General features: G+C 34.9%; 2 protein-coding genes across 2 annotated transcripts; both read right to left on the bottom strand.

The window, feature by feature from the left end:
- Positions 1-219: 219 nt before the first annotated feature.
- On the bottom strand, positions 220-19063 carry LOC129889412 (cysteine-rich receptor-like protein kinase 2). Its single transcript, XM_055964699.1, has 8 exons — positions 19032-19063; positions 16852-17624; positions 16653-16763; positions 16399-16538; positions 16084-16294; positions 1095-1329; positions 841-991; positions 220-743 (listed from the first exon to the last, which is right to left on the bottom strand). Exons 2-8 carry the CDS (start codon positions 17609-17611, stop codon positions 408-410), a joined length of 1944 nt encoding a protein of 647 aa, XP_055820674.1. The 5' UTR covers positions 17612-17624; positions 19032-19063; the 3' UTR covers positions 220-407.
- A 1603-nt stretch (positions 19064-20666) lies between these two features.
- LOC129888405 (cysteine-rich receptor-like protein kinase 2) lies at positions 20667-25807 on the bottom strand. Its single transcript, XM_055963383.1, has 8 exons — positions 25683-25807; positions 22929-23695; positions 22719-22832; positions 22297-22436; positions 21894-22104; positions 21473-21707; positions 21219-21369; positions 20667-21121 (listed from the first exon to the last, which is right to left on the bottom strand). The coding sequence occupies exons 2-8, from the start codon at positions 23680-23682 to the stop codon at positions 20786-20788; spliced, it is 1941 nt and encodes a 646-aa protein (XP_055819358.1). The 5' UTR covers positions 23683-23695; positions 25683-25807; the 3' UTR covers positions 20667-20785.
- Positions 25808-27418: the final 1611 nt, after the last annotated feature.

Raw genomic sequence — 27418 nt, 5'->3', positions numbered from 1 at the left:
TTAGTTGCTTTAATAATTTGTGCCTAGCTAGAGATGTTTGGAACAATACACGGTGTGATTTATATAGGATCTAAGGCTACAATTTTGATGTGTGTGTAAATACTTGTATTCCTAAGAACTTTTGTACATTGATAATTCTATAAATTGCATAAAAAATCACTCAGATTTGACCTCAGTTGGCAAGTAAGCACTCTAGCTTTGCGAACGAAACCAAGAAGATTGACAAATATACTGATGAGTCATTCAACGACAACACAAGTCTAGATGGGCATATATTGATGAGTCAATCAACGATAACACAAGTCTAGATGTGCATGCTCAAAGTAGGAGTGTTTAGTTGCTAGTTGAGACCAATTTAATTTGTCTATCTTTAATATATGCTTCAATTTCAGGGCACTGAAATCTCATCATCTGGGGTAAAAAGAACTGTGAGATAAGATGGCAATCGTAGCAGATTCGCCTTGTTTAAGCGAGTACTTCTCCCGAGGGTCATGAAGTTCCATGGTTTTCTCATCCACGAATGGCGGCTTAGTAGGATGAGGCAACTCTTCATCTTTCTTGATGAACATTTGTAAGGCCTTAGACATGGATGGCCGTAACGTTGTGATCTCTTGAATGCACAAAAGTCCCACATGTAGCACTCTCACAACCTCATTTTGTACATTGATTGTATGGCAGTTATGCAACATGAGATTCGGATCTAACAATTCCTTCACTATCCCGTGTTGAAAGTGCTCCCACACCTGTTAATGTCATCCAATAAAGTTAATATCAAAGAACAAAAATGTTTTCCAAGATTTAACATTTGGTTCAAGAGAGAAGTGATTGATCAGAAATTACATCGGAAACTAAGCTGAGTGTATATTCGGCGTTTTTTCTCTTGTTATTTTGTCTTCCAGTAACAATCTCTAGTAGAAGAACTCCAAAGCTGTAGACGTCTGCTTTTTCTGTTAGCTGGCCGTGAACTAAGTATTCTGGAGCCATATATCCTCTGCATAAAAAGGGTAAATCATCCATTATTGGACCATATTAGTCTTTATGTTTTTGTGTACTTTTACACGAAAAATTAGAAGATGAGACGAAGAAATACTAACAATGTGCCAGCAAGGACAGTGCTTATGTGACTCTTGTCTTCTTGGAAGGACCTGGCCAACCCAAAATCAGCTATTTTTGCACGGAGCCTCGAGTCCAACAGGATGTTGCTGGCTTTTATGTCTCTGTGAATTATTCGTGTCTTTGTGTTCTCATGAAGGTATACCAATCCTTCTGCCGTACCTATAATTATCTCAAATCTCTTCTCCCATTTTAGAGCTTTACCTTTGGTAGGGTCTGTCAAAATTTAAGGTTAGAATCAAGATATGTGACAATCATTCTGGCATGGTTATGTGAAAACACGACATTTAGTCTTAACGCAAATGTGGTTAGTATTTTCACTTTTATTTTTAGTTGGTGTGATTATTGTTGGGTTTTAAAGGTGTGAATGGGAAATGAAAGGTTGTGACCTTTTCGAAAAGTTGTGACTTTCCGAAAGGTTGTGACTTTTCCAAAAAGTTGTGACTTTTTTAAAGAATTGCGACTTTTCTGAAAGGTTGTGTCTTTTGAGAAGTGTTGTGTATGTTCCGATAAGCCACAATAAGCACATGTTCACACTATTCTTTGTTATCTATAAATAGAGGATTTTCCTCTTATTTTTAAACATCAAATTTCTCCTTCTTCTGCATATATATTTTCTTTCGAACAAAGTTGAGTCTTTGTGTGATTTTGTTGCTGGCTTTTGAGTTCGCTGAAATTATTAAAGTTTGAGGTACCGCTACTTCTTTAATAGTTTATCCATTTTATTTTGGGAGAAAATAATCCATAACCTCGGGTATAGTGAGGGGATTAAATTCCTTAAGGACGCACAGTGAATTCTGTGGACTCAGATACTATTTTTTATTTTCATCTTTATTGTTTCTAGTTTGCTAACCTTAATACATGAGGAGTAACAAGCTTAAGAAATTTAATATTTTTTTTTCTGTAAATGAGATTTTTGGATTGGGGCACGACAGATTTTAGAAGTCATTGTCATGGTATCTATATGATTCTGCTATGTCTAAATAAGTACATTATTAAGGAATTTTAGACTTGATACTACAAAGTAGTATTTTTTTTCTTACCATAATCTTGGTCAAATTAAAGATGATTAAGTTTAATAATGTGTTATTTTCTTAATAGTTTTCACAAACTATTTTTAAAGGTTTATTATCTATTGTGATAAAATTGGGTAGAAAAATACTTTTGTGTGTATTACATCCAATATTGGATGCATCTTTCAAGGATCTTAATCCAAGAACGTAGATAGTAAGACTTTTTTTTCCAGAAAAGAAGAAGAAAAGAAAAGTTTAATATTCGATTTGAAGAATATAAAAAACTTCATCGAATATTAAATTTATTCCATAAAAGAAAATATTATTTGGTCTGACTATGTGGAAGCTCTATAGAATTTACCATTCATAGATTTAAAGTTAGTCCAACAAACTTGTTAATGAAGGAAAGTTTTTTGAAAAGAAAATCATATCCTTATGATTTTTTAATTCTGTTTTGGAGACTAAAACTTGTGTAGTTTTCTACTCTGTATGGAATTCGATTGTGTCTGATGTTTGGAAACTAATATCTTTTGATTTTCTACTCCTTTGGTTTGAAGAATATAAAAACTTTACTGAATAAATCAGACTGTGCATTTGGTTTGAAGAATATAAAAACTTCACCAATTTATTAAACACAGTGTTTGAATGAATATTCTGACTTGAAGAGTATAAAAACTCCGTCAAGAATATAAAGGGTAAACGATTTGAAGAATGTAAAAACTTCATCGTTAACTAAAAACAGTGTTGTATTTTTGATTTTTGGAGATTAAAACCTCTTGGTTTTTTGCTCTGTCTAAATTTGAAATTGATTTGAAGTCATAAAAACTTCATCAACATTCAAAGTTCATTCAGTTGACGATTTGAAGAATATAAAAACTTCATTGTTAAATAGGAACAAGTCGTACAAAGATGCAATCTTTAGTGTTAGTATTTTCAATACTAAGTGGTCTGTCTAATTGTGTCAGAAGAAAAAAAAACTTACTAGTGACATAAAATTAATGATTTTGTGCCTGCAATAAATGCATCTGTGAATTAAACTTTGACAATATGCAAAGTTTGTCAGAGAAAATGAAAGCACTACAAATTTTTTGTAGAATATTATCTTTAAAAGAGGTTGATGCTGTCAATATGTATTTTGATAGTATACATTTGAAAGCATGAGAAAACAAATATGTGGAAAATTATTTTCAAATACTTGGAAAAATTGAGATCATATTTAAAATATGGGGGTTCTTTGCTTGTGATAAAGACAAAATTAGCCTTGGTGTCTAATTTAAATGTGGAAGCACAAGATATGAAATTTAATGACATTCTTGTATTATGTTACACCCACAAAATTCTTGGAGTATATATTTTGGTCGTTGAGTTTCTCTTTTACTAGTATATGATATGATATGACTAGTATAAAACTATCAAAGTAAATATATATATATATATATATATATACACACTTGTTCAAAAGAGTTGTGTTCTCTTATGAAAAAGTGTCACTTAAAATCTTGTAATCTTTTATAAAAATACATATCTATTAAAATACAATTATTTGTATAGACATGAGTATTGGTTTTAAAAAAAAATCATGTGTCATGTTTTCTGTTATAAAGAAACATTTGATTCATATGCTCTTATTGGACCCGATGAGACTATGTTCATGGTAATTCTACAACAATCCATAAGGTGAGTAACGAGGTGTAGAGAATGATTGTGATAGTGCTAATTTTAAGGCTTGATTCAGTAGGCTTGACATGACATATGCAGGAGATTAAGATATTAACTTGTGAGGAGTATGCGTCATGAAAGGAGGGGTATGTGACCCTCAAATGTAAGTAGTAAGTTGAGGCTAAGTCATTTGGTAAGAAGAGGCTTAGGATGTGTATATGAAATAGTATAGATTTGAATGAGGCTCTAATTTTATGAGTTGCTTTGGGTGACTAGTTAGTATCCTTTAGTTGATGCCTTTAAGCTAAGGGGGAGATGATAGGGTAATGAGCCAAAGTAAGTCTTGATCTTTCGATAGTGATGAGTTGGCCAAGATGATAGTAGACGGAGTTGGGCAAGAGTAGATGAGGGAGAGTGAGTGCTTCCCGATTGTGATAGTTGTGTTATACTTGTCTAGTCGAGGATAAATGTATGGAGGAGGAGCGAGATGAGAACTTGTGATGAGCAATAGATAGGTAAGAGTATGTTAGTGTGTCTCCGGGAAAGAGCTTATACAATAATAGAGGTAGAAGGGTTAAAGTAAGCTCGAGAATTCTTGGATGTGGTTGAGGTGGTTAGAGTGATAGGCTTGAGTGTGTGGTAGTCACTATAAGAGTGATGGTAGTAGGCTAATGATCACATTTGGGGGAATGATTGGAGGTACGTGAAGGGTGTTATGAGGCTTGGAAAGGAGAGGAAGTTTGGACACCGATATATTGACCTCATGAAATGGTGAAGAGGATTGGAAATGTCGCTCGTGAATTGGAATTCGACGGTTGAGGATGTAGATGTTTGAATGATTAGGTTAATGGAGTTTCGATGTTCTGTTCGTGCCAAATGATGAGAATGACGAAGGTGATGTCCCTATTCTTGAGTTGAAATGATTTGTCTATTCTTGAGTTTGAATAGCCAATTGTCTAAATTTCTCGATTGGTTGATTCGATTGAGTTTTGATTTTTATTCGTGCCTCGAGTCCACCATTGGTTTACTCACATTCGAGGACGAATGATCCCAAGGGGAAGATAATGTGACACCCCAGAAATGTTTTCGCAAAGACTCGAATATTTCTTCACGTGTGTGGGTAGACTCGGACCGGAGGACTTGTAATCCTATATATAAGTTAGGATTAATTCCTAAGTATTTGAAGTGTGTGAGATGTGTTTAGGGGTCATGAGGGATCTCTAACACCAAGTCGAGTCCAAAGAACTCCAATCGATGAAGTTTTCGGACGAGTTAGTATAAGGGTCAACTTCAAACGATCATATCTCCTAGGATATAAAGAACTGGGTGGACCACGACCTACCAAATTAAAGGTCTTTGAGTCTTCTTTCCAACGCCACCAAGATTGTATTTTTTAGAGTCCGGAGTCAAAAGTTATGGCTATTTTACTATAGACTAGTACGGTAGGATTTTCATTTCTGGCCTGGGTTGCAACTGCTGGGGAAATGGCCTTGGCGCTGTAAGGGCGCGATGCGCCACTATCGCGCCATAAACATGCCTCAGTAGTTTGGTCCTTGGCGCGACGCGCTACTAAAAGTTGTGCAGGGTTTTTCAGGCCAAATTTCCAGAACCCAGAAAACATGGCCTTGGCGCTGTATGGGCGCGATGCGCCACTATCGCACTAGAAACATGCCTCAGTAGTTTGGTCTCTGGCGCGGCGCGCCACTACGAGGTGTGCAGGTTTTAGGCGTATTCAGCCTGGCGCTGCAATGGCGCGACGCGCCATTATCGCGCCTGGTGCGTTTTTAGCCTATTTTCAGAACTTTTGAGGAGGGGTAATTTGGGAACTTACCCAAATTATATATATGTTACCCTTGGTCTTTTGGGAACACATTTTTCAGTCCTCCCTCTCTCTCTAAAAAGCCCTAATATTTTTCCCTCTCTTCTTCTTCTTCTTCCCCAAATCCATCTCCAACAAAGGGTGCCTTCAAGAGTTTCAAGGATTCAAGCCTTCCATTGAAGACCTAACATCAAGGTTTCTTCAAAGTCTTCAAACAAGGTATGTAAGGCTAACCTAAAATATGGATTGAGTTCTTCCATATGCCCATAGATGTGTTGGTTAGGAGTTGTGAAAGAGTTGCACCTTCTAGAAAGGTGTTCTTGAAAGTTTTCCCTAAACTAAGGAATGTTTTTAGACACAAATGGTTGATTGATGATTTTAATGACTTGAGTTACTAAATAGTTATTTTTCATATTATTAACTACAAATGTACCTTTGTATATAGATTTATAGATGTTGACAATATTCTTGAGTTGAGTCTTGTTGAGAGTATGGATTCATGTTTCATTCACATGAACCCAAGATGAGATTTCTTGTCATAAATGTCTTGAAGTTGAGATGGATAGTTGTGTGTATATATGTATTGATTGGAGTGAAAAGAACGAATTGGTTAGTTAAGAATGTCCCTTTGCTTCTATAAAATGAACATAGGACAAAAATAAGGATTTTGGAGTAGATGTTAGATGATTGATGTGATGATGATACTTGACAATGATGTGATAATAATGTTTAATGATAATGTAAATGATAATATATGATGATGATGTGATGATGATGTTTTGATGACGATGTGAGTGATGGCGTGAATGGTGCTTATTTAATATGTGTAGAATGATTGATGTAGAGGTATATTGATGAGGATGTTATGTGATGAAGTGGATTGGAGTCTAATGTGATTATGTGATATGTGAATTGCATAAATTGAGTTAATTGAAGTCTTATGATTATTTTGGAAGAACAAATGATCTTTTGAGGAGGAGTTTTAAATAAATTATTTGTGAACCTTTTTGCATAAACTATTTATACACTATTTTGAGCCTAAAGAATTATTAGTTTCATCTTTGATTTAGAAAGGAGTTTAAGTATGAGTTGAGTATGAGGAGCCTTTAAATGAGTTGAGTATTTTTACATTAAAGTATCTATTTTGAGTCTGAGTTGAGGAGTTGAAATTATATTTTAATGTACATAATATTTTCTGCATTCATTGAGTTGAGATTGTATAAATTTTTAAAGAGAAGAGTTTGATAATTTGAGATGAATCAATTTGAAAGAAGGTCCAATGAGACTTGTCATTATGAGTTAATTGAGTTGAAATGAGAACAGAGTTGATGAGGTGGCAATGTTCCACATGAAACTAGCCGTGAGGGCTTGTTTAAGATGATTGGAGGAGTTTTATGAGCATGGAGTCATGGGAGGAGTATCGAGCACCGAATTGGGCAAGAGTACAGTCCATACTCGAACCCAATACCTGTGTTGCCAAACGTAGGGGAGATTGAACCGTTAAGTCGGATGCTTCCCCAAGAGATTTGTCCTGACATTATAGGACTTGGTTGGATTGGATCCATGAGTGTTTGATTCATTCATACCCTGGCAAGGTATGAACGGGCGCGGCAACAACGTCGTTTTGTTGTACCTTCACTGGCTCATAAGTGATGGTTGTCGGTTAAGAGAAATTCCCATTTAGGTCTTGATAGTAGTCTGAGTCAGTTGAGTTGAGTGAGTTGCTATATGCTTATGAGTTAGTCCTGTCTAAACTATTTTTAGTTAGACTTAGGACGCTTGAGTGAGTTATTACATATCTATTGAGTCGAGTCCTTTGAGTTGAATTGTAAAACGTTGCATAGTTTAATTTACATATTTACTGAGTTGAGTTTCTTGAGCTGATTGTTGAGTTGATTGTATATGGTTGGATTGGATTAGATGTATTGTGATGGGATTGAATAAAATGGTATGTGACTAGATTGGATTTAATTATTGAGTTGAGTGTATATAATCGGATTGTACATGATTGAAAGGGATCGAATTGTAAATAATTTGGTTGGACTATATTATACATAATAGGATTGGATTGTATGGTATATGATTGGTCTCTGTCTAAACTGTATCCTTACTTTAGATTTACGACGCTTTATTTGAGTCCCTCTTATCTTCCTGAGTTGAGATATTTGAACCAGCGTTACTCTTCCTTGAGGTATGTTTCATCCTGCCATTTTACATACCAGTATATTCCACGTACTGACGCTATTTGGCCTGCATCGTTTGATAATACAGAGATAGGTTTATGAGATCGTCAATAGGAGCATCATTAGGGATTTATTTACACTCAGCGTATTGGTGAGTCCTCCCCTACATTCGGAGGACACCGTTTGTGTATTCTTACATCGAGTTAGCCCTTTTTATTTTTATTTGAGGTAGCCATGAACTTGTCATTGGCACCAATTAGATAGTAGTGATAGAGGCTTCATAGACTAGATAGTGATGCGTCGATTGAGTATTTCTTTTCTTAAATTATTCTTGTCAAACTATTTATAATGACAAATATTAGAGTTGAATTGTTGTCCCATGACCTTTATTCTTTGAGTTAGACTGATGTTGAGTTGCCCACCGAATATTTTCTTTATTCTTTTGTCTTCCGCTGATTGAATGAATGAACGGATGTGTGATCAGGCTATGTGGTTCGCTTGGAAGTCAGAAATGGTTTCTGAGTGCCGGTTACGTCTAGGGTACCCTCTCGGGGCGTGACATTGTGGTTCCTGGTAAAGAAAATAAAGTTTGCAAACTTGTTAAGTCACTTTATGGACTAAAACAAACATCCAAACAATGGCACGCGAAGTTTGACCAAACCATGTTGGCAAATGGATTTAAGATTAATGAGTGTGATAAATGTGTTTACATTAAAGACACTCCAAATAAAGTTGTCATTATTGTTTTATATGTGGATGATATGCTAATAATGAGTAACGACATTGCAAACATAAATACTACTAAGCGTATGCTTTCTAGTAAATTTGATATGAAAGATCTAGGAGTTGCTGATTTGATATTGGGAATTAAAATTCACAAAACTCCTCAAGGTCTAGCATTGTCTCAAACTCATTATATCCAAAAGGTACTTAAAAAATACAAGTACTTAAACTTCAAAAGTGTAAAAACACTAATTGATGTGAACCTTGATCTTGCTAAAAAAAGGTGAAAGTCAAGCTCAGTTGGATTATGCAAGAGTGTTGGGAAGTTTGATGTACATTATCAACTGTTGTGCTATAAGTAAATTGACTCGATACACGAGTAATCCCAACCAAAATCATTGGATGGCAATGAAATGAGTTTTGGGGTATTTAGAACATACTCAAAACTTTGCTTCACATTACAATAAGTATCCAGCAGTTGTTGAAGGATATAGTGATGCAAATTGGATTACTAGGTCAACTGAAACTAAATCTACAAGTGGATACGTTTTCACCATTGGTGGAGGAGTGGTATCTTGGAAATCTTCCAAACAAACATGTATAGCTCGCTCTACAATGGAGTCTGAGTTTATAGCCTTAGACAAGGCTGGTGAAGAAGCAGAATGACTTTGAAATTTCTTAGAAGATATTCCATTTTGGCCCAAACAAATGGCTCCTATATGCATACATTGTGATAGTCAAGCTGCAATAGGAAGAGCTGGGAGTGTTATGTATAATGGGAAGTCTCATCACATATGACGAAGAGATAATACCGTTAGGCAACTACTCTCTAGTGGAATTATCACAATTGACTATGTAAAGTCAAAAGATAATATCTCGGATCCACTTACAAAAGGCCTAGCTAGAGAGGGAGTTGAGCGATCATCAAAGGGAATGGGACTATGGCCGAGGACAAATCATCATGGCGATAACTCTACCTAGAAGACTGGAGATCCCACGATCTAGGTTCAAGAAGATCAAACAAAGTCATTGATGACGGTTCAATATTGTCAAAATAATTTTTATAATCTATTCTCATGATGCGACAATATTCAGTAACAAGGATAAGGCATTAGGACACAAGTACGAACATCAGGATATTCATGAGAATACGGTAATAGAATCAGATAATGCTGAATTTTTTGAACATATCTATCCGTATAAAACTAGATTTGAAGTATCTAGTGAAGGGTCTAAATGACCTCGAGAATAACCAAAGGAGAATGTACCTAATAAAGAGGATCCAAGTACAGTAAATGTCAAAGGATATCTATTTCATTTGGATCTAATTTTGTAACATTTCTTCTTGAACATGAGCCTCAAACATTCAAAGAAGCTATGCCTGCTGCGGACTCATCTTTTTAGAAAGAGGATGTTAATAGTGAGATTGATTCAATATTGAGCAACCATACTTGGGAATTGGTTGATCTTCTTCCAGGAAACAAACCTTTGGGTTCAAAATGGATTTTCAAAAGAAAAATGAAAGCTGGTGGAACTATTGACAAATATAAGGCAAGACTTGTCGTCAAAAGATTTAGATAGAAATACGGCCTTGATTATTTTGATACATACTCACTTGTAACTAGGATTACATCCATTCGAATGTTAATTGCACTAACTGCAGTATATGGCCTTGAAATTAATTAAATGGATGTAAAAATAGCTTTTTTTAAACGGAGAATTGGAGGAATAAATTTACATGGAACAACCCGAGGGCTTTGTGGTTCCTGGTAAATAAAATAAAGTTTTACAAACTTGTTAAGTCACTTTACGGACTAAAACAAGCACCCAAACAATGGCACGTGAAGTTTGACCAAACCATATTGACAAATGAATTTAAGATTAATGAGTGTGATAAATGTGTTTACATTAAACACACTCCAAACAAAGTTGTTATTTTTTGCTTATATGTGGATGATATGCTAATAATGAGTAACGACATTGCAAACATAAATGCTACTAAGCATATGCTTTCTAGTAAATTTGATACGAAAGTTGTAGGAATTGCCGATTTGATATTGGAAATTAAAAATCACAAAACTTCTCAAGGTCTAGCATTGTCTCAAACTCATTATATCCAAAAGGTACTTAAAAAATACAAGTACTTAAACTTCAAAAGTGCAAAAACACCAATTAAACTGAACCTTGATCTTGCTAAGAATAAAGGTGAAAGTCAAGCTCAATTGGATTATGCAAGAGTGTTGGGAAGTTTGATGTACATCATGAACTGTACACAGCCAGACATAGCTTGTACTATAAGTAAATTTAGTCGATACACAAGTAATACCAACCAAAATCATTGGATGGCAATGAAACGAGTTTTGGGGTATTTAGAACATACTCAAAACTTTGCTTCACATTACAATAAGTATCCAGCAGTTGTTGAAGGATATAATGATGCAAATTAGATTACTGGGTCAACTGAAACTAAGTCCACAAGTGGATATGTTTTGACCATTGGTGGAGGAGTGATATTTTGGAAACTATCCAAACAAACATGTATAGCTCGCTCTACAATAGAGTCTAAGTTTATAGCCTTAGACAAGGTCGGTGAAGAAACAGAATGGCTTCAGAATTTCTTAGAAGATATTCCATTTTGGCCCAAACCAATGACTCCTATATGTATACATTGTGATAGTCAAGCTGCAATAGGAAGAGCTGGGAGTGTTATGTGTAACAGTAAGGCTCGTCACATACGACGAAGACATAATATCGTTAGACAACTACTCTCTAGTGGAATTATCATAATTGACTATGTAAAGTCAAAGGATAATGTGTTGGATCCACTTACAAAAGGCCTAACTAGAGAGGGAGTTGAGCGATCATCAAAGGGAATGGGACTATGGCCGAGGACAAATCATCGTGACGGTAACTCTACCTAGAAGACTGGAGATCCCAAGATCTAGGTTCAAGGAGATCAAACAAAGTCATTGATGACGGTTCAACATTGTCAAAATAATTTTTATGGCCCATTCTCATGATGCGACAATGTTCAGTAACAAGGATAAGGCATTAGGACCTTTTAATGATGTCTAAGTTTGATACAGGGCATATCAAAAAGTGTTTCTATGGGATAACACATTTAGATATCACCTATGTAAGTGTGAAGTGTAAGACGCTTCAAGGAGAATCCTATAAGGCCAGTTCTCTACGCACTTATGAACCAAGAAGTGTTCATGGCTGAAATGAATAAAACAATGAGAATCAAAAATAGTTAAAGGGTTGATTGTGTGACTTATGTTGTCTAGATATACACCAAAGCTTGACGGTTCAAAGATATAAAATCTATTGATTGATCGAGTATATCCGATATATGTTCATTATGAAAAATTGAAAGGAAAACCTACTTATCCAGATGCAATTAATTCTTACTTACAAATCATACAGTTTTTAATGCATATGTTTTAACAATAGTCATTTCCCCATTCATGTGGAGAATTATTGAGTTTTAAAGGTGTGAATGGGAAATGAAAGGTTGTGACCTTTTCGAAATGCTGTGACTTTTCCAAAAAGTAATGAATTTTTTTAAAGAGTTGCGACTTTTTTGAAATGTTGTGTCTTTTGAGAAGGGTTGTGTCTGTTCCGATAAGCCACAATAAGCACATGTTCACACTATCCTTTGTTGTCTATAAATAGAGGATTGTCCTCTCATTTTTAAACATCAAATTTCTCCTTCTTCTGCATATATATTTTCTTTCAAACAAAGTTGAGTCTTTGTGTGATTTTGTTGCTGACTTTTGAGTTCGTTGAAATTATTAAAGTTTGAGGTACCGCTACATCTTTAATAGTTTATCCGTTTTATCTTGGGAGAAAATAATCAATAACCTCGGGTAGAGTGAGGAGAATAAATTCCTTAAGGACGCACAGTGAATTTTGTGGACTAGGATACTATTTTTTATTTTCATCTTTATTGTAACACCCCAGATTTTTTTTCGCCAAGACTCTAACCGTTCTTCTTGTGCGTGTAGGATCGAACTCGATGACTTGTAATTTTGTATATGAGTTATGATTAATTCCTAAATATTTGAAGTGTATTAGATGTGTTTTAGAATCATAAGAGATCTCTAACACTAAGTCGAGTCCAAAGACTTCCAATCGACTAAGTTTTAGGATGAGTTCATATAAGGGTCAACTTTGAACAACCATATCTCTTAGAATATAATAAATCGGATGGCCCATGACCTATCAAATTAAAGGTCTTTGAGTCTTCTTTCCAACGCCACTAAGATTGTAATTTTTGGAGTTCTAAGTCAAAAGTTATGACCATTTTACTACAGACTATCACTACAGGAATTTCAGGCTTGGGGCTCCAGTGGCGCCTGACGCCACTATAGCGCCCGAAACTAGCCTCAGTAGTTTGTCCCTTGGCGTGACGTGCCACTATTGTACTTGCAGGTTTTTGGATGCGTTTTGCAGATTTTTTTGGAGAAAAGGGTATTATGGACCTTTCCCATCCATCCTATATCTAAAACACTACCCTAGCTATCACCATTTCCGCCCCCCACATCAATTTCTAAGGGTTTTCTCTCCAAAAACAACCAAGAACTTGAGGGAAAGAATTGGAGAATAGAAGGAGGGTTAGAGTTTAAGTTCTTCAAGTAAGGCCATCAAATCTTTGAGTTGTTCTTCAAGTCAGGTATGTAAGGCTAACCTAAAATATGAATTGAGTTCTTCCATATGCCCCATAGATGTGTTGGATGAAGATTTGAAAGGCTTGAACCTTCTATGAAGGTTTTCTTGAATTTTTCCTAAATTATAGAATATTTTTTTTATATACTATTAATTGATTGATGATTTTCATGACTTGAATTACTAAATAGTTATCTTTCATATTATTGACTACAAATGAATTTTTGTATATAAATTCATATGTATTGATGATGTTCTTGAGTGGAGTTTTGTTGAGAGTATAGATTTATGTTTCATTCACATGAAAACCAAGTTGAGATTTCTTTTTTGGTCATAATTTGTCTTGAGGTTGAGATGGACGTTTTTTGTGTATATTTATTGATTGGAATGAAAAGAATGAATTGGGATAGTTATGAATGTGAATGACATAAAAAGAAATGAAACATTGGTAGAGCTAGAATGTCATTTTTGTTTCTATAAATAGAATATAGAATTAAATAAGAATTTTGGAGCAAGATGTTTGATAATGATGTGAATGATGATGTGAATGGTGGTTATTTAACATGGGTAGAATGATTGATGAAGAGGTATGTTGATGATGATGTTTGAGGTGAAATGGATTGGAGTCTAATGTGACTACATGATATGTGATTTGCATAATTTGATTTGATTGGAGTCATATGAGTATAAATTATTGTTTGAGAAGGAGTTTTAAATAAATGATTTGTGAACATTTTTGCATAAACTATTTATACACTATTTTAAGTTTAAAGAATAATTATTTTTATCTTTGATTTAAAAAGAGTTTAAGCATGAGTTGGGTTTGAGAAGTCTCTAAATTATCATTTTTGAACATAAGTATTTTGAGTATAAAAGAGTTGAGCATTTTTACATAAAAATGTCTATTTTGAGTTGAGTTGAGGAGTTGAAATTATGTTTTAAAAGCATCTAATATTTTCTGCATAAACTATTTATACACTATTTTAAGTTTAAAGAATAATTATTTTTATCTTTGATTTAAAAAGAGTTTAAGCATGAGTTGGGTTTGAGAAGTCTCTAAATTATCATTTTTGAACATAAGTATTTTGAGTATAAAAGAGTTGAGCATTTTTACATAAAAATGTCTATTTTGAGTTGAGTTGAGGAGTTGAAATTATGTTTTAAAAGCATCTAATATTTTCTGCATTCATTGAGTTGAGATGACATCAAATTCAAAAAGAAGAGTTTGATGATTGAGATGAGTTGATTGTGAATGAAGGTCCAATTAGACCAGATTGAATGAGTTTTGAAAAGAGTCAAATGAGACTAAATGAGTTGATTTGAAAATAAGTCCTAAGAGACTAAATAAGTATTTTGAGTATTTTACTCACTTGATAGATATGAGCATATTAAGTCTTGGGAAGAGTATCGAGCACTGAATTGGGTAAGAGTATAGTCCATACTTGAACCAATAACTACGTCGCCAAACGTAGGAGAGGATTGGACCGTTAAAGTCGGATGTTTTCTAAATTACTGTCCTGACATGATAGGACTTGATTGGTTATGTATCCATGATTGTTGATTCGTTCTTACCCTGGCAAGGTATGAATGGACGTGGCAACAACGTCAGCTTATTGTACTATCACTTGCTCATATGGTGATGGTTGTCGGTTAGAGAAACTCTTAATTGAGTGGATTGTGCTTGATATGATTGGTTTGATTGAGATTGTATCTGATTGAGTTGATTTGTAAAGCATTGCTAAATTCTAATTTGCATATCTATTGAATTGAGTCCTTTGACTTTATTGTTGAGTTGATTGTATATGATTGGATTGGATGGTATGTGATTGGATTGTAAACGATTGGATTGGATTGAATTGGATTGTACAAGATTGGATTGGATTGAACATGATTGGATTGGATTGAACATGATTGGATTGGATTGGATGGTATGTGATCGAATTATAAATGATTGGATTGAATTAGATTGTACATGATTGGATTGGATTGTATGTGATTGGATTGGATCGGATTGTATATGATTGGATTGGACCGGATTGTATATAATTGGATTGGATCGGATCGTATATGATTGGATTGGATCGAATTATATATGATTGGATTGGATCGGATTGTATGTGATTGAATTGGATTGTATATGATTGGTCTTTGTCTAAACTGTGTTCTTACTTTAGACTTATGACACTTTGATTGAGTCTCTCTTATCTTTATGATTTGAGATATCTGAACTGATATTATTCTACCTTGATGTATGTTTCATTCTGCCATATTACATACTCGTACAATCCACGTACTGACGTCCATTTGGACCTGCATCATTTCATGTTGCAGAGACAAGTTTAAGAGATCATCAATAGGCGCACCATTGAGGATCTATTCACTCTCAACTTATTAGTGAGTCCTCCATTACATTCGGAGGACACCACTTCTGTTATTCTTGCGTTGAGTTTAGTCTTTCATTTTGATTTGAGGTAGCCATGAACATATCACTGGCACCAATTAGATAGTAGTGATAGAAGCTTCATAGACTAGATAGTGATGGGTTGATTGAGTATTTTAATTCCTTGAATTATTTTTGTCAAATTATTTAATGACATAGATTCGAGATTGATTTGTTGGCCCAAGGCCTTTCTTTCTTGAGTTAGATTGTTGATTGGGATTGTCCACCAATTATTTCTTTATTTTAAGCTTTCCGCTGATTGATTGAATTAATGGATGTGTGATTGGATCAAGTGGTTCGCTTGAGGACCAGCAATGGTCTTCGAGTGCCGGCCACGTCTAGGGTACCCTCCCGGGGCGTGACATTTCTTGTTTCTGGTTTGCTAACCTTAATACAGGAGGAGTAACAATTATGCCATGAGTTAAGAGTAAATATAACATAGCCGACCCAGCGACCCTTACTCACCAAATATGAAGCGATCAAGACTTTGGTTAGGGAGGAACTCGTATACAAGAAGGCTTTCCGGTCCTGAGCAGCTGCAACCCAATAACCTTATCAAATTTTTGTGCTCAATGCTGCTGACTATGTTAACCTCGTTATAAAAATCTGCAACTCTGTGTTTGTTGTTGAAGAACAACCTTTTGACGGCGATCTCTCTCCCATCTGCCAGAACACCCTGCACCAATCGTGCCCCATACTCGGTTTAATTGCCAATACTTGAAGTATTGTATTGCTGTTATGTACAATTCATGAATTGCACTACATTCAACCATTACATACCTTATAAACCGCGCCAAATCCACCTTGCCCGAGCTTGTTGGCCTCATCAAATGACCCTGTGGCTTTGTCAAGTGCCGAGTACTTGAAGTTCAAGCTGATGTCATGAAGGGTCTTCACTAATTTCTCGGCATCATTTGCACCTAACAAGTTCAATTTTTTTTTAATTCTAAGTTTTAGAATAAAGATGCAATATATGTACATCATTGATATCGTATTGACTTTTATAACTAATATTTTGGCACAAAAGTATTTACCTTTTCTCTTCTTCTGGATTTGTTTGTTCCTCCAGACATCAATACCAATGAAAGCAGCTGCTCCCAAAACGACTAGGGAACTAACAACAATGACAGTGACTACAACTTTTCCTGCAATATGGTGATTTGAAGTTAAAAAATTACGTGTTCAGTCGATAAATAACTGGTAAAGCAGGAACAAAAAATGAGCAAAAAGTACCCCTTGATGACGAGCCTCCACTGGTAGAAATAGCATTGAGAAAATTGGTATCGGAATACCTCATGAAACATCCGGTGTACAGAGCTCTACCTTCTGACCAAGGTAAGCATCCCAACATGGATGAAGATGCATTTTGTAAACACGCTGCACAAGAATTTGCACTCAGCGTCTTCCAGCAATCAGCGAGAACATAAGCTGCATCATTGGAAGGCCTGTGCATTGACACTTGGGCACTCGCATAGCCATTATTACTCGGTGCATTTGCAGCTACTTGTTGAACGGCTAGCCTAGCATTCTGTTGGAACAATGAACCCTTTGTAGTCCTGTTTCCGCATACTCGCCTGTCCTCTGCACCTAAATACTGGTCATAGAACCTGTAATTTTCCGCTCTCATAAAGCAGCCATCAAGATAAATTCGCGCTCCATTATTAGGGAAGCACTGGGTAATATGGGTCCGCGCTTCAGAGAAGCATAAAACACAGTCAATTAATGAAAGATCACCATAGCATTGGCCAAGTCCATAGGTAGAATCTGGTCCACTCCCAGTAACTCCTACTCCATATCCTCTACTTCTCACTTGTTCACTTAAAGTTTCAAATGTACGTGCCGAATTTGGGATGGAAACCGTCCTTCTGTTTCCACATATGAGCTGGATTATCTGGGATCTTGGTTCAGCCACTGATGTATCTGGTAGAAGTAGGATCAACATGATAACAAAGTGACTACACAACACTGAAGGAGTTGCTCTTGCTCCCTCCATTTTACCAGATCAACTGTACATCATAGAAAACAATGTAAGAAAAACAACATAGTTCGCGTTTGTTTGCATTTAATGAATGTTTTTTAGCCATTATAAATTCTTTTCTAAGGTTTACATCTTAATCATTCAGATCGTACGTTTGTTCTTTTATTTTGTTACAACTTAATAAGTTTGAATACATCTAAATAATCAAGACTTATAACAAAATTTTAATATCATTAAGATGTTAAGAATTTCTGCAAGGATGGTATATCAGCAGTACTCCATCCACTTTCAAGATCTCAAGTTTGTTCTTTTATTTTGTCATCGCTTAACGATATTGAGTAAATCTAAACAATTAAGACTTATAACAATTTTTTTATAATATCAAGATGTTATTAAAATAGCCAAGTTCATTAGGTAATTAAGACTACTGTTAGTTTAAGCATACTACTAATAATAGTATTAAGTTTAGGTGGGTCTTTAGGTGTTTAGCCAAATTTCAAATAAACTGAATTTAAAAAAAAAACAAATTAGATAACTAGTATGCTCTCAAAAAACATATAGCCTATTTGCCCGAGCATTTGGAAGGTCAAAATTACTTTTTTTATTTTTTTAAAAAATATTTTTATTTTATAAAAATAAAGTATTTGGCCAAACTTTTGGTTAAATTTAACAATCAGAATTTGGTAAATATTTAAAGGAAACCAAAATTGCTCAATTGATACTTCAAGGACTAATTTGTACCTACTACCAAAGATAAGGGACCCTTTTTGTCATTTTCTCAAAATTTGTTAGTGTTTGGTCAAATTTCCAAAAAGTATTTCAAGTGTATTTTTCTCAAAAAATACTTTGGTAGTAGGTACAAATTAGTCCTTGAAGTATCAATTGAGCAATTTTGGTTTCCTTTAAATATTTACCAGATTGTTAAATTTAACCAAAACTGGAGAATTTCTTTAACCAAAAACACCAAAAAGAAATTGTCAAAATTTTAGAAACTGCAACATAAAAAACTACACCAAACGCAAAATATAAACTAACAATAACAGAAACTACACCTCAAAAATTGTTGTAAATTCTTGAAACAGACCAAAAATAGCATAAAATACAAAATAGGTACTTCCAAATATGAGTTCCCATTAAATATTTTTCATTTTCACTGTTCCAATTAAATTTAACAATCAAAATTTGATAAATATCTTATGCAAATAAAAATGCTCACTTTTGTTAAACTTAACGCACCAAAACCACTCAAATAATACTTAAGGGATTATTTTGAACCTATTGCCAAAGATAACAAACCACTTTTGTCTTTTTTCTCTTCAAAATTTATTGATCAAATATAATCATTTTTCAAAATAAGCTAATTTTAGAAATTTGATCAAGCAACTTAATAATTATTGAAAACAGCAAAAGAAGGGGAAGAAAAAGTAACACTTACAAATTCTTTCTGAGCACTAAACGGTTTGGTTTTGTTAATGTGGTCGTTTTGTGGGAGAAGTCCTTTTTATACTATTTTTGGTTTCCTAATCTGGTGTCAATATGATGTCATTTGTATTACGTCCGATTAAATTTAAATTCGTATCGAAATGTTTTATATTGGAGATAAAGAGTTCTCTTACAATGATGACTTGACACATAATAAAACTCGATCCTGAAACTTCTAGTTAAGGATGAAAGAGTATTTAATACTTTGCCGCAATTCTCGTTATTTTTTACTTTCTATGTTTCAATTTATTTGTCTTACTTGTCTGTTTAGTTCGTTTAAAAAAAATGTCTCTTTTTTTTTGGCAACTCATTAATTCAAACTTTTCACCTAACATGTTTAAGACCACAAAATTAAAATACATATATCTTTAATTTAAGATCATAATATTTAACTATTTTTTATACTTTTTAAAATTTTGTTTTAAATCAAAGTTAGATAAATAAATTTATAAGGAAGGAGGTTTTTTTTATGTGAGAGAAGTCTACAAGAGGAAAGGATTTGTTGTGTGAATTTTTCAATGAAAGACTTTAAAAGATATTTGTGGGGCCACTTTCGTATGACCTAACCAAAATAATAAAGAGGAGAAGAAAAATCAGCTATGAATTTAATGGCCACTTGATCCATCCATTCTTCTGACTGCACTAGCATCAAGTTGAAAAGTCATTCAACTTCAAATAGTGACATTCCCAAAGGAGAAGGGCTCTCTACTGGGATTTTCTTATTTGAATGATTTGAGATCAAGGAATTCCATCCATTCAACCTCATCATCCTTAGTGGTAACATGGGTGGAGTTAGGGTACCGATCACCCTTCGTCGAGAAATTACATCCTGTATGTAGAGTTAAAATTATAATTTTATATTTATAGTAGATATGTTGAATTTTCTTTACTTCTTATATATATTTTATTTATATTTTAGAACTTTTTATTCTGTTGCTTGAAATTTGACACCCCTTTGAAAGTGCTTGTCATGGGTAAATATGTTGAACTAAGCTGCTTTGATTTTAGTATGAACTGGCCCACTTGATTTTGGGCTCAATTAAGAGAAGCCCAACTAAAGGTTCAAGAACAAACTCAAAGCCTGACTACGAAATCTTGATAATTCGTCGGTTGTCTTGTCATAAATCTTGATGATCGCCAAATACTCACTACCAAATTGTGATAGTTCTGGCGAATCGTCATAAAATTCTTCAGGTTGCCTATTCATAAATCTTGATGATAGCCAGAAATTGGCTACAAATCTAATAATTCTGATTGCCGGCGTAACTTGTTGTGGTAGAATTTTCGGCAACACACTTTTGCTTCGAAATTGATCTAAAAATTGTTCCAAATTTGATATCCAGTCTTATAATTTAGGAACTACACTTCACAGATCATGTACAAGACAAACTTCAAGAACTCACAAAGAATATCTTTGCAACTTAAGGGGACTAAACTAAAATCCACATTGGATTCCAAACAGCATAAAAACATCAGGTGTCATTTACTTTCTAATCATTCTTTTTTAACTAGGTAGTTGACTCACTCATAGTTTTATAAGACAAAATACAGAAAGAATTCAACCCCCCCCCCCCCGGTCTCCTGTACTTTCAGAGTTGAGGTATCTAGATGTGCATACTCAAAGTAGGAGTGTTTAGTTGCTAGTTGAGACCAATTTAATTTGTCTATCTTTAATATATGCTTCAATTTCAGGGCACTGAAATCTCATCATCTGGGGTAAAAAGAACTGTGAGATAAGATGGCAATCGTAGCAGATTCGCCTTGTTTAAGCGAGTACTTCTCCCGAGGGTCATGAAGTTCCATGGTTTTCTCATCCACGAATGGCGGCTTAGTAGGATGAGGCAACTCTTCATCTTTCTTGATGAACATTTGTAAGGCCTTAGACATGGATGGCCGTAACGTTGGGATCTCTTGAATGCACAAAAGTCCCACATGTAACACTCTCACAACCTCATTTTGTACATTGATTGTATGGCAGTTATGCAACATGAGATTCGGATCTAACAATTCCTTCACTATCCCGTGTTGAAAGTGCTCCCACACCTGTTAATGTCATCCAATAAAGTTAATATCAAAGAACAAAAATGTTTTCCAAGATTTAACATTTGGTTCAAGAGAGAAGTGATTGATCAGAAATTACATCGGAAACTAAGCTGAGTGTATATTCGGCATTTTTTCTCTTGTTATTTTGTCTTCCAGTAACAATCTCTAGTAGAAGAATTCCAAAGCTGTAGACGTCTGCTTTTTCTGTTAGCTGGCCGTGAACTAAGTATTCTGGAGCCATATATCCTCTGCATAAAAAGGGTAAATCATCCATTATTGGACCATATTAGTCTTTATGTTTTTGTGTACTTTTAAGCGAGAAATTAGAAAATGAGATGAAGAAGTACTAACAATGTGCCAGCAAGGACAGTGCTTATGTGACTCTTGTCTTCTTGGAATGACCTGGCCAACCCAAAATCAGCAATCTTTGCACGGAGTCTCGAGTCCAACAGGATGTTGCTTGCTTTTATGTCTCTGTGAATTATTCGTGTCTTTGTGTTCTCGTGAAGGTATACCAATCCTTCTGCTACACCTATAATTATCTTAAATCTCTTCTCCCAGTTTAGAGCTTTACCTTTGGTAGGGTCTGTCAAATTTTAAGGTTAGAATCATATGGCTGATAAAGTCATTGTGCTGGTTATGTGAAAACACACCATTTAGTTTGTGCAATGATGACATGAGTTTAACTTAAATAAAATAGTGAGAGTTCCTATAGCTGACCCCTAACTTGCTTGGGACTAAAAAGTAGTTGTTGTAAAGTCCGGTTACTTACCAAATATGAAGCGATCAAGACTCTGATTAGGGAGTAACTCGTATACAAGAAGGCTTTCCGGTCCTGAGCAGCTGCATCCCAATAACCTTGTCAAATTTTTGTTCTGGATGCTACTGATTATGTTAACCTCGTTATAAAAATCTGCAGCTCTGTGTTTGTTGTTGAAGAACAGCCTTTTGATGGCGATCTCTCTCCCATCTGCCAGAACACCCTGCACCAAATTGCTCCTCAGACTCTCTTTTCTTCTATCAATAGTATCTTGATATGTACTTTGTACAACTTTTATCATCAATTTCCTTCATCTCTTTAACTATAGTAAAAGAAGGGCTCTTTATTTAATTGCCAACACTTCTAGTATTACATTGCTGTTAACATAATCACACTACATTAAGCCATTACATACCTTATAAACCGTGCCAAATCCACCTTGCCCGATCTTGTTGGCCTCATCGAATGATCCTGTTGCTTTGTCAAGTGTCGAATAGTTGAAGTTCAAGCTGTTTTGAAGAAGGATCTTCACTAATTTCTCAACATCATTTGCACCTAACAAGTTCAAATTTCCCAAGGTGTTAGAGTGGGTCAAAGTCCAACATTGGTTGGAGAATGGACTGGTGGTCGGCTTATAGGTCTTGGGCAATCCTACCCTTTGGGGTTGAGTTTGGCCTAGGTGTCTTATCTTTACACAGGGAAAGCACGAGTATGCAATAACACCTCAAGTTATTTCAGTACAGTTGTGTGCGAATCGCAAGATATATACTCAGCAATATGTACATCATTGATAGCCTAATGACTTTTATGACTAATTTTTGGCAAAAAAGTAGTTACCTTTTCTCTTCTTCTGGATTAGTTTGTTCTTACACACACCAAAACCAATGAAAGCACCTGCTCCCAAAACGACAATGGAACTAACAACAACAATGACAATGACTACAACTTTTCCTGCAATATGGAAAAAAAGAGACCATTTATCAGTAAAATTACATGTTCATTCGATAAATAACAGGCAAACCAGGATGGAAAAAGAGCAAAAAGTACCCCTTGATGACGAGCCTCCACTGGCAGACATAGCATTGAGAAAATTTGTATCAGAATACCTCATGAAGCATCCAGTGTAAAGGGCTCTACCTTCTGACCAAGGTAAGCATCCCAACATGGATTCAGATGCATTTTGCAAACACGCTGTGCAGGAGTTTGCACTCAGCGTCTTCCAGCAATAAGCGAGAACATAAGCTGTCTCATTGGAAGTCCCGGGCACTGACACTTGGGCACGCACATAACCATTATTACTCGGTGCATTTGCAACTGCTTGCTGAACGGCTCGCCTAGCATTCTGCTGGAATAATGTACCCTTTGTCGTCCTGTTTCCGCATACATGCCTATCCTCTGGACCTAAATACTGGTCATAGAACATGTAATTGTCCACTCGCATAAAGCATCCATCAAGATAAATTCGCCGTCCGTTATAAGGGTAGCACTGGGGCAGGAGAGTTTGCGCTTCAGCGTAGCAGAAGACGCAGTCAACTAAAGAAAGATCACCATAGCATTGGGCAAGTCCATAGGTGGTATTTGGTCCAGTGCCAGTAATTGCTACTCCATATCCTCTAGTTCTCATTTGTGGACCTATGTTTTTCATTGTATCCATATAAGTTGTAGCAGAAATAGCCGTTTCATTTCCACATATGATCTGGACTATGTGAGATATTGATTCAGCCACTGATGTATCTGGTAGAAGTAGAATCAACACAATAACAAAGAGACTACATAAAATTGAAGGGGTTGCTCTCTCCATTTTTCCAGATGAGCTGTACAACATAGAAGGAGAAAAATAAGAAAGATATTAATTTGAGAATACAACTTTCCAAATGAAAAAAAGAGAAATAAGCACCAAAGACAATTCATAAGATTAGAGGTGTTTGAATGAAGGCAGCTATATAGAGCAGCAAAAGAGGAAGAGGTTTTGCACTTAATGAAGGTTTGAATGAGACCTTATTTTGGGGTGGTCTTTAATTTTTGTCGTTTTGCACTTTAAGTAACAACTAAGTGGCCAAAATCCCCTTGACATTGAAATAACAATAAATTTTCGCTTGGCATAGTTTATATTTTCGTATCATAATATAACGCAAATTATGCCGCTTAAATTCCTACCGAACTTAAATAAGTTCAGTTCAGAACCCACAAGTTATGGCGTAAAAGACTTAAATTAGTTCCTACAAAACTTATGCTGAGCAAGTTAAAAGGTTTCACTCACGCTATAACTTCATTTCTACAGAACTTATGTTGGATGAGACAAAAGTTCTCTAAAATTAAGGCATGCCATAACTTATTTCCTACAAAACTTATGCCGGATGAGGCAAAAGTTCTCTAAACTTATGCTAAGAGAAATTAGGTCATAGATAAGCGTATTTTGTGATGTAATCTAAAGTAGGAAGGAAATCCTAAATTTTGAACAAGAAATAAAATATAGAAGAAAGACACAAGCAAGGAACTAACGACAATAAAGGCTATATTAAAATCAAAAACCTGTTATTAAGAATCCAAAGACAAGCACCAAATCTATAAGATAACGCTCAAGAGGATAAAATCCTCAAGCAAGCAATCTCATCAACATTGTCTAGCAACAAAGCCCATAGACCCACTCTCACAAGAGTTTCACTTTTCAAAGTCATGATATCGTATCAAAATTCACCTAGTCTAAATGAGCTATTCTCATCTATTTATAGTCTAGGCTAATACATAAATAACCAAAAGTGGTACTCTAAAAATTGCAAAAACAGCCCAAAACGGCCGAATGCCTGTTTAGTATGTGATGTAGCATGCAGTGTCGCATCTCCAACTTGCGGTCACAGGTTCTCCATAACCTCAAACAGTGAGCCTTGAAGTCTTATGTTAAATGCAACTCGATTTGCAGTCACAATACTAACTTGAGATAGCATCAGGTTTCACATCTCACGTTGTAGTTGAGCGTTTCTCCCTGTTCCAAGTATTCCTCCAAGTGGAGTCTTGTACTTCCATTTTAGCAGGTTTATTAAGCCTCAAGGCTTCATTCCAAGCTCCATCTCCAAGCCTCCAAAGTAGCTACTTGATGAAAAATTCTTAAACCCCTAGCTTGGCTTAGTGGGCATCCTTGGCCACAACTACTGTCCCCCTCAATCACCACAGTAAGCCATCATTCACCATTAGTCATCATCACCAACTAGCATTACCACAATAACCATCAATCATTACGAACAATGATCACTGCCATCTACCTACCATCGTTACATATCATCAATCACTATACCCCTATTAGCTATTATACCTTCCACCATAATTATCAGTAGCCACTGCCAACTACCACCACCAACCCCCCCCCCCCCCCCTCTCCTATTGGCAAACACAACTAGAATCAACAAAATTGTTCTAGGTATAATACATAAATATGATCCTTAACTTGTATTCAGTTAGCAGCTATGCCCTCCAACTTTGGGTGTAATTACAAGTAGACAGCTTAAACTTGTATAAAATTAAACAAGTAGACACACGTGTCTTACATGGCATAATACACATAGAACGTCATGTAGGACACAAAGTTGACTTCTAGAATGCCAGATAGGACGAATGTGTCTATTTATTCAAGTTTTAAATAGTTAAAGTGTTTACTTGTGCACTGATAAAGTTAGAGTTTATAGTTATCAGCTGAAACTAAATTAAGGATCATATTTATTTATGTATTACGCCATTGTTCCATGCTGAATCTACGGTATAATCATTGCATCTTAATGAAAACAGAAACAAGAATAGAAAACTCACATTTGCCGGATATCGAGTCAGAAAAAGAGATAGCCAATACAATCTGATCAGCTTCTGTCAAAGTTGTAGAAACAGAGAGAAGGGGAGAGAATGAAAGAATTAAAAAGAAGGGAAATTTTTTCTACTTTTTTTAGTTTTCAAACTTGTTCTTAATAAAGAGAATTTTGTACGTAACAACACTTGAACTCCAAACTTTTAATTAAAAATAAAAAATTACTACGCCACCACAAAATTTTATTATTTTATTGATGTTTTTGTGAGAGAAAACAGAAAAGATGAGGCAGATTAATGGGTCAAACTGGAAGGGGAGAAAATGATGGAATAAAAGAGAAAAAGGGATTTTTTTTAATTAACGGGTCAAACTGGAAATGGTTTTGTAATAGAAGTCTTTTTTTGGGGGGTGTTTGTGTTTTCGGTCGATATCCTGTATTCATGTTGAAGCCAAATTAATTTTGGATTTGCATTGGAAAATTTCATATTATGAATAAAATATTTTCTAATAAAGACGATTTTATATCCAATTAGGCTAGAACCTGAACCTTCTGAATATAAATAAAATAGTTATCACTTTACCGCAATTTATATAGATTTCTTTCTTTTTTTTGTAAGAGAGAGGTCAACAAAAAGAAATAATTTGTTGAAAAGATCAATTGTTTGATTTTTTCAAACAGCAACAGTAACTACCTATTTGACTGTTAGTTTATATATGAAAATTGTTATTACTGCCTAAACCAAAATAAAACAGGAGAAGACAAAAGATACTCCTTGTTTAAATTTACGTGACAGTTTGATTTGATATGGATTTAAGAATGAAATAAATATTTTTAAAATTTGTGATCTTTGACATGTTATTACTTAATCATGATAAATACAATGATGTAAATAAAAACTAACTACAAATGTGAATTTTTACCTTATTACTATTTAACTATGATAAAGTACAAGGTTAATACTATTTTAAGCCAACCAATAATGTAATGACTAGAGGGTATATTTAATTTTGGGGTGCTTAAATGATTATTTTGTAAGTTAGAGTGTTCAACTAATACAGTGGAGTCAAGTTGAGGTGTCTAGATGTACATATTCAAAGTTGTCATCTCTGTCAAAGAGCCTGTATAAGAAGCCATCAAAGGTCGAAGAAAATATACAATTGTCTAAACCTTCCTCAAGCATCTTTGTTCTACTCTTAACAAGCGCTGTAATTTCTCTTCGATTGTGTAATCAAATGAGAGAAGAGAGGGAAAATATAGTTGTGAGATATTGTATCAGAGAAAATATTGAGTATATGTAACACTCCCTAAAACATTGTATGTGGTGTTTTAATTCTCGATGAAAATGATACTACTTCTATATTTTGGGCATAACTCTTCATAGGTTAGTCCAAATTAGGTGATTCAAATTTTTGAATAACCCCAACGTCATTACCTACAACTTTTGTAGACTATATCTTAATATTCGGAGGATAAGTAGGTCCAATAAATCAATTTTTGCAAGACATGGTGATGTGATGAAATTGAGTATTTATAGAAGAAAAGTCATATCTCACGGTAGGATGCTCCAAATCGGTTGATTCTTGAACAACATAAAAGTAGACTTCTATAGATACAATTCATATGAAGACACCAAATCCTAATTAGGAAGTTATCTTATTCAAATGCATCTCTGAAAAAGGGTATTCCGTTAAAATAAGATTCATCTCACCAACCATGAAAAAATCTAGATCCATTTGACATCAT

Source organism: Solanum dulcamara, chromosome 5 (genome assembly GCF_947179165.1).
Source record: "Solanum dulcamara chromosome 5, daSolDulc1.2, whole genome shotgun sequence".
Classification (NCBI taxonomy): domain Eukaryota; kingdom Viridiplantae; phylum Streptophyta; class Magnoliopsida; order Solanales; family Solanaceae; genus Solanum; species Solanum dulcamara.
The sequence above is the reverse complement of the archived record's forward strand: the minus strand, read 5'-3'. Positions and strand labels throughout refer to the sequence as shown.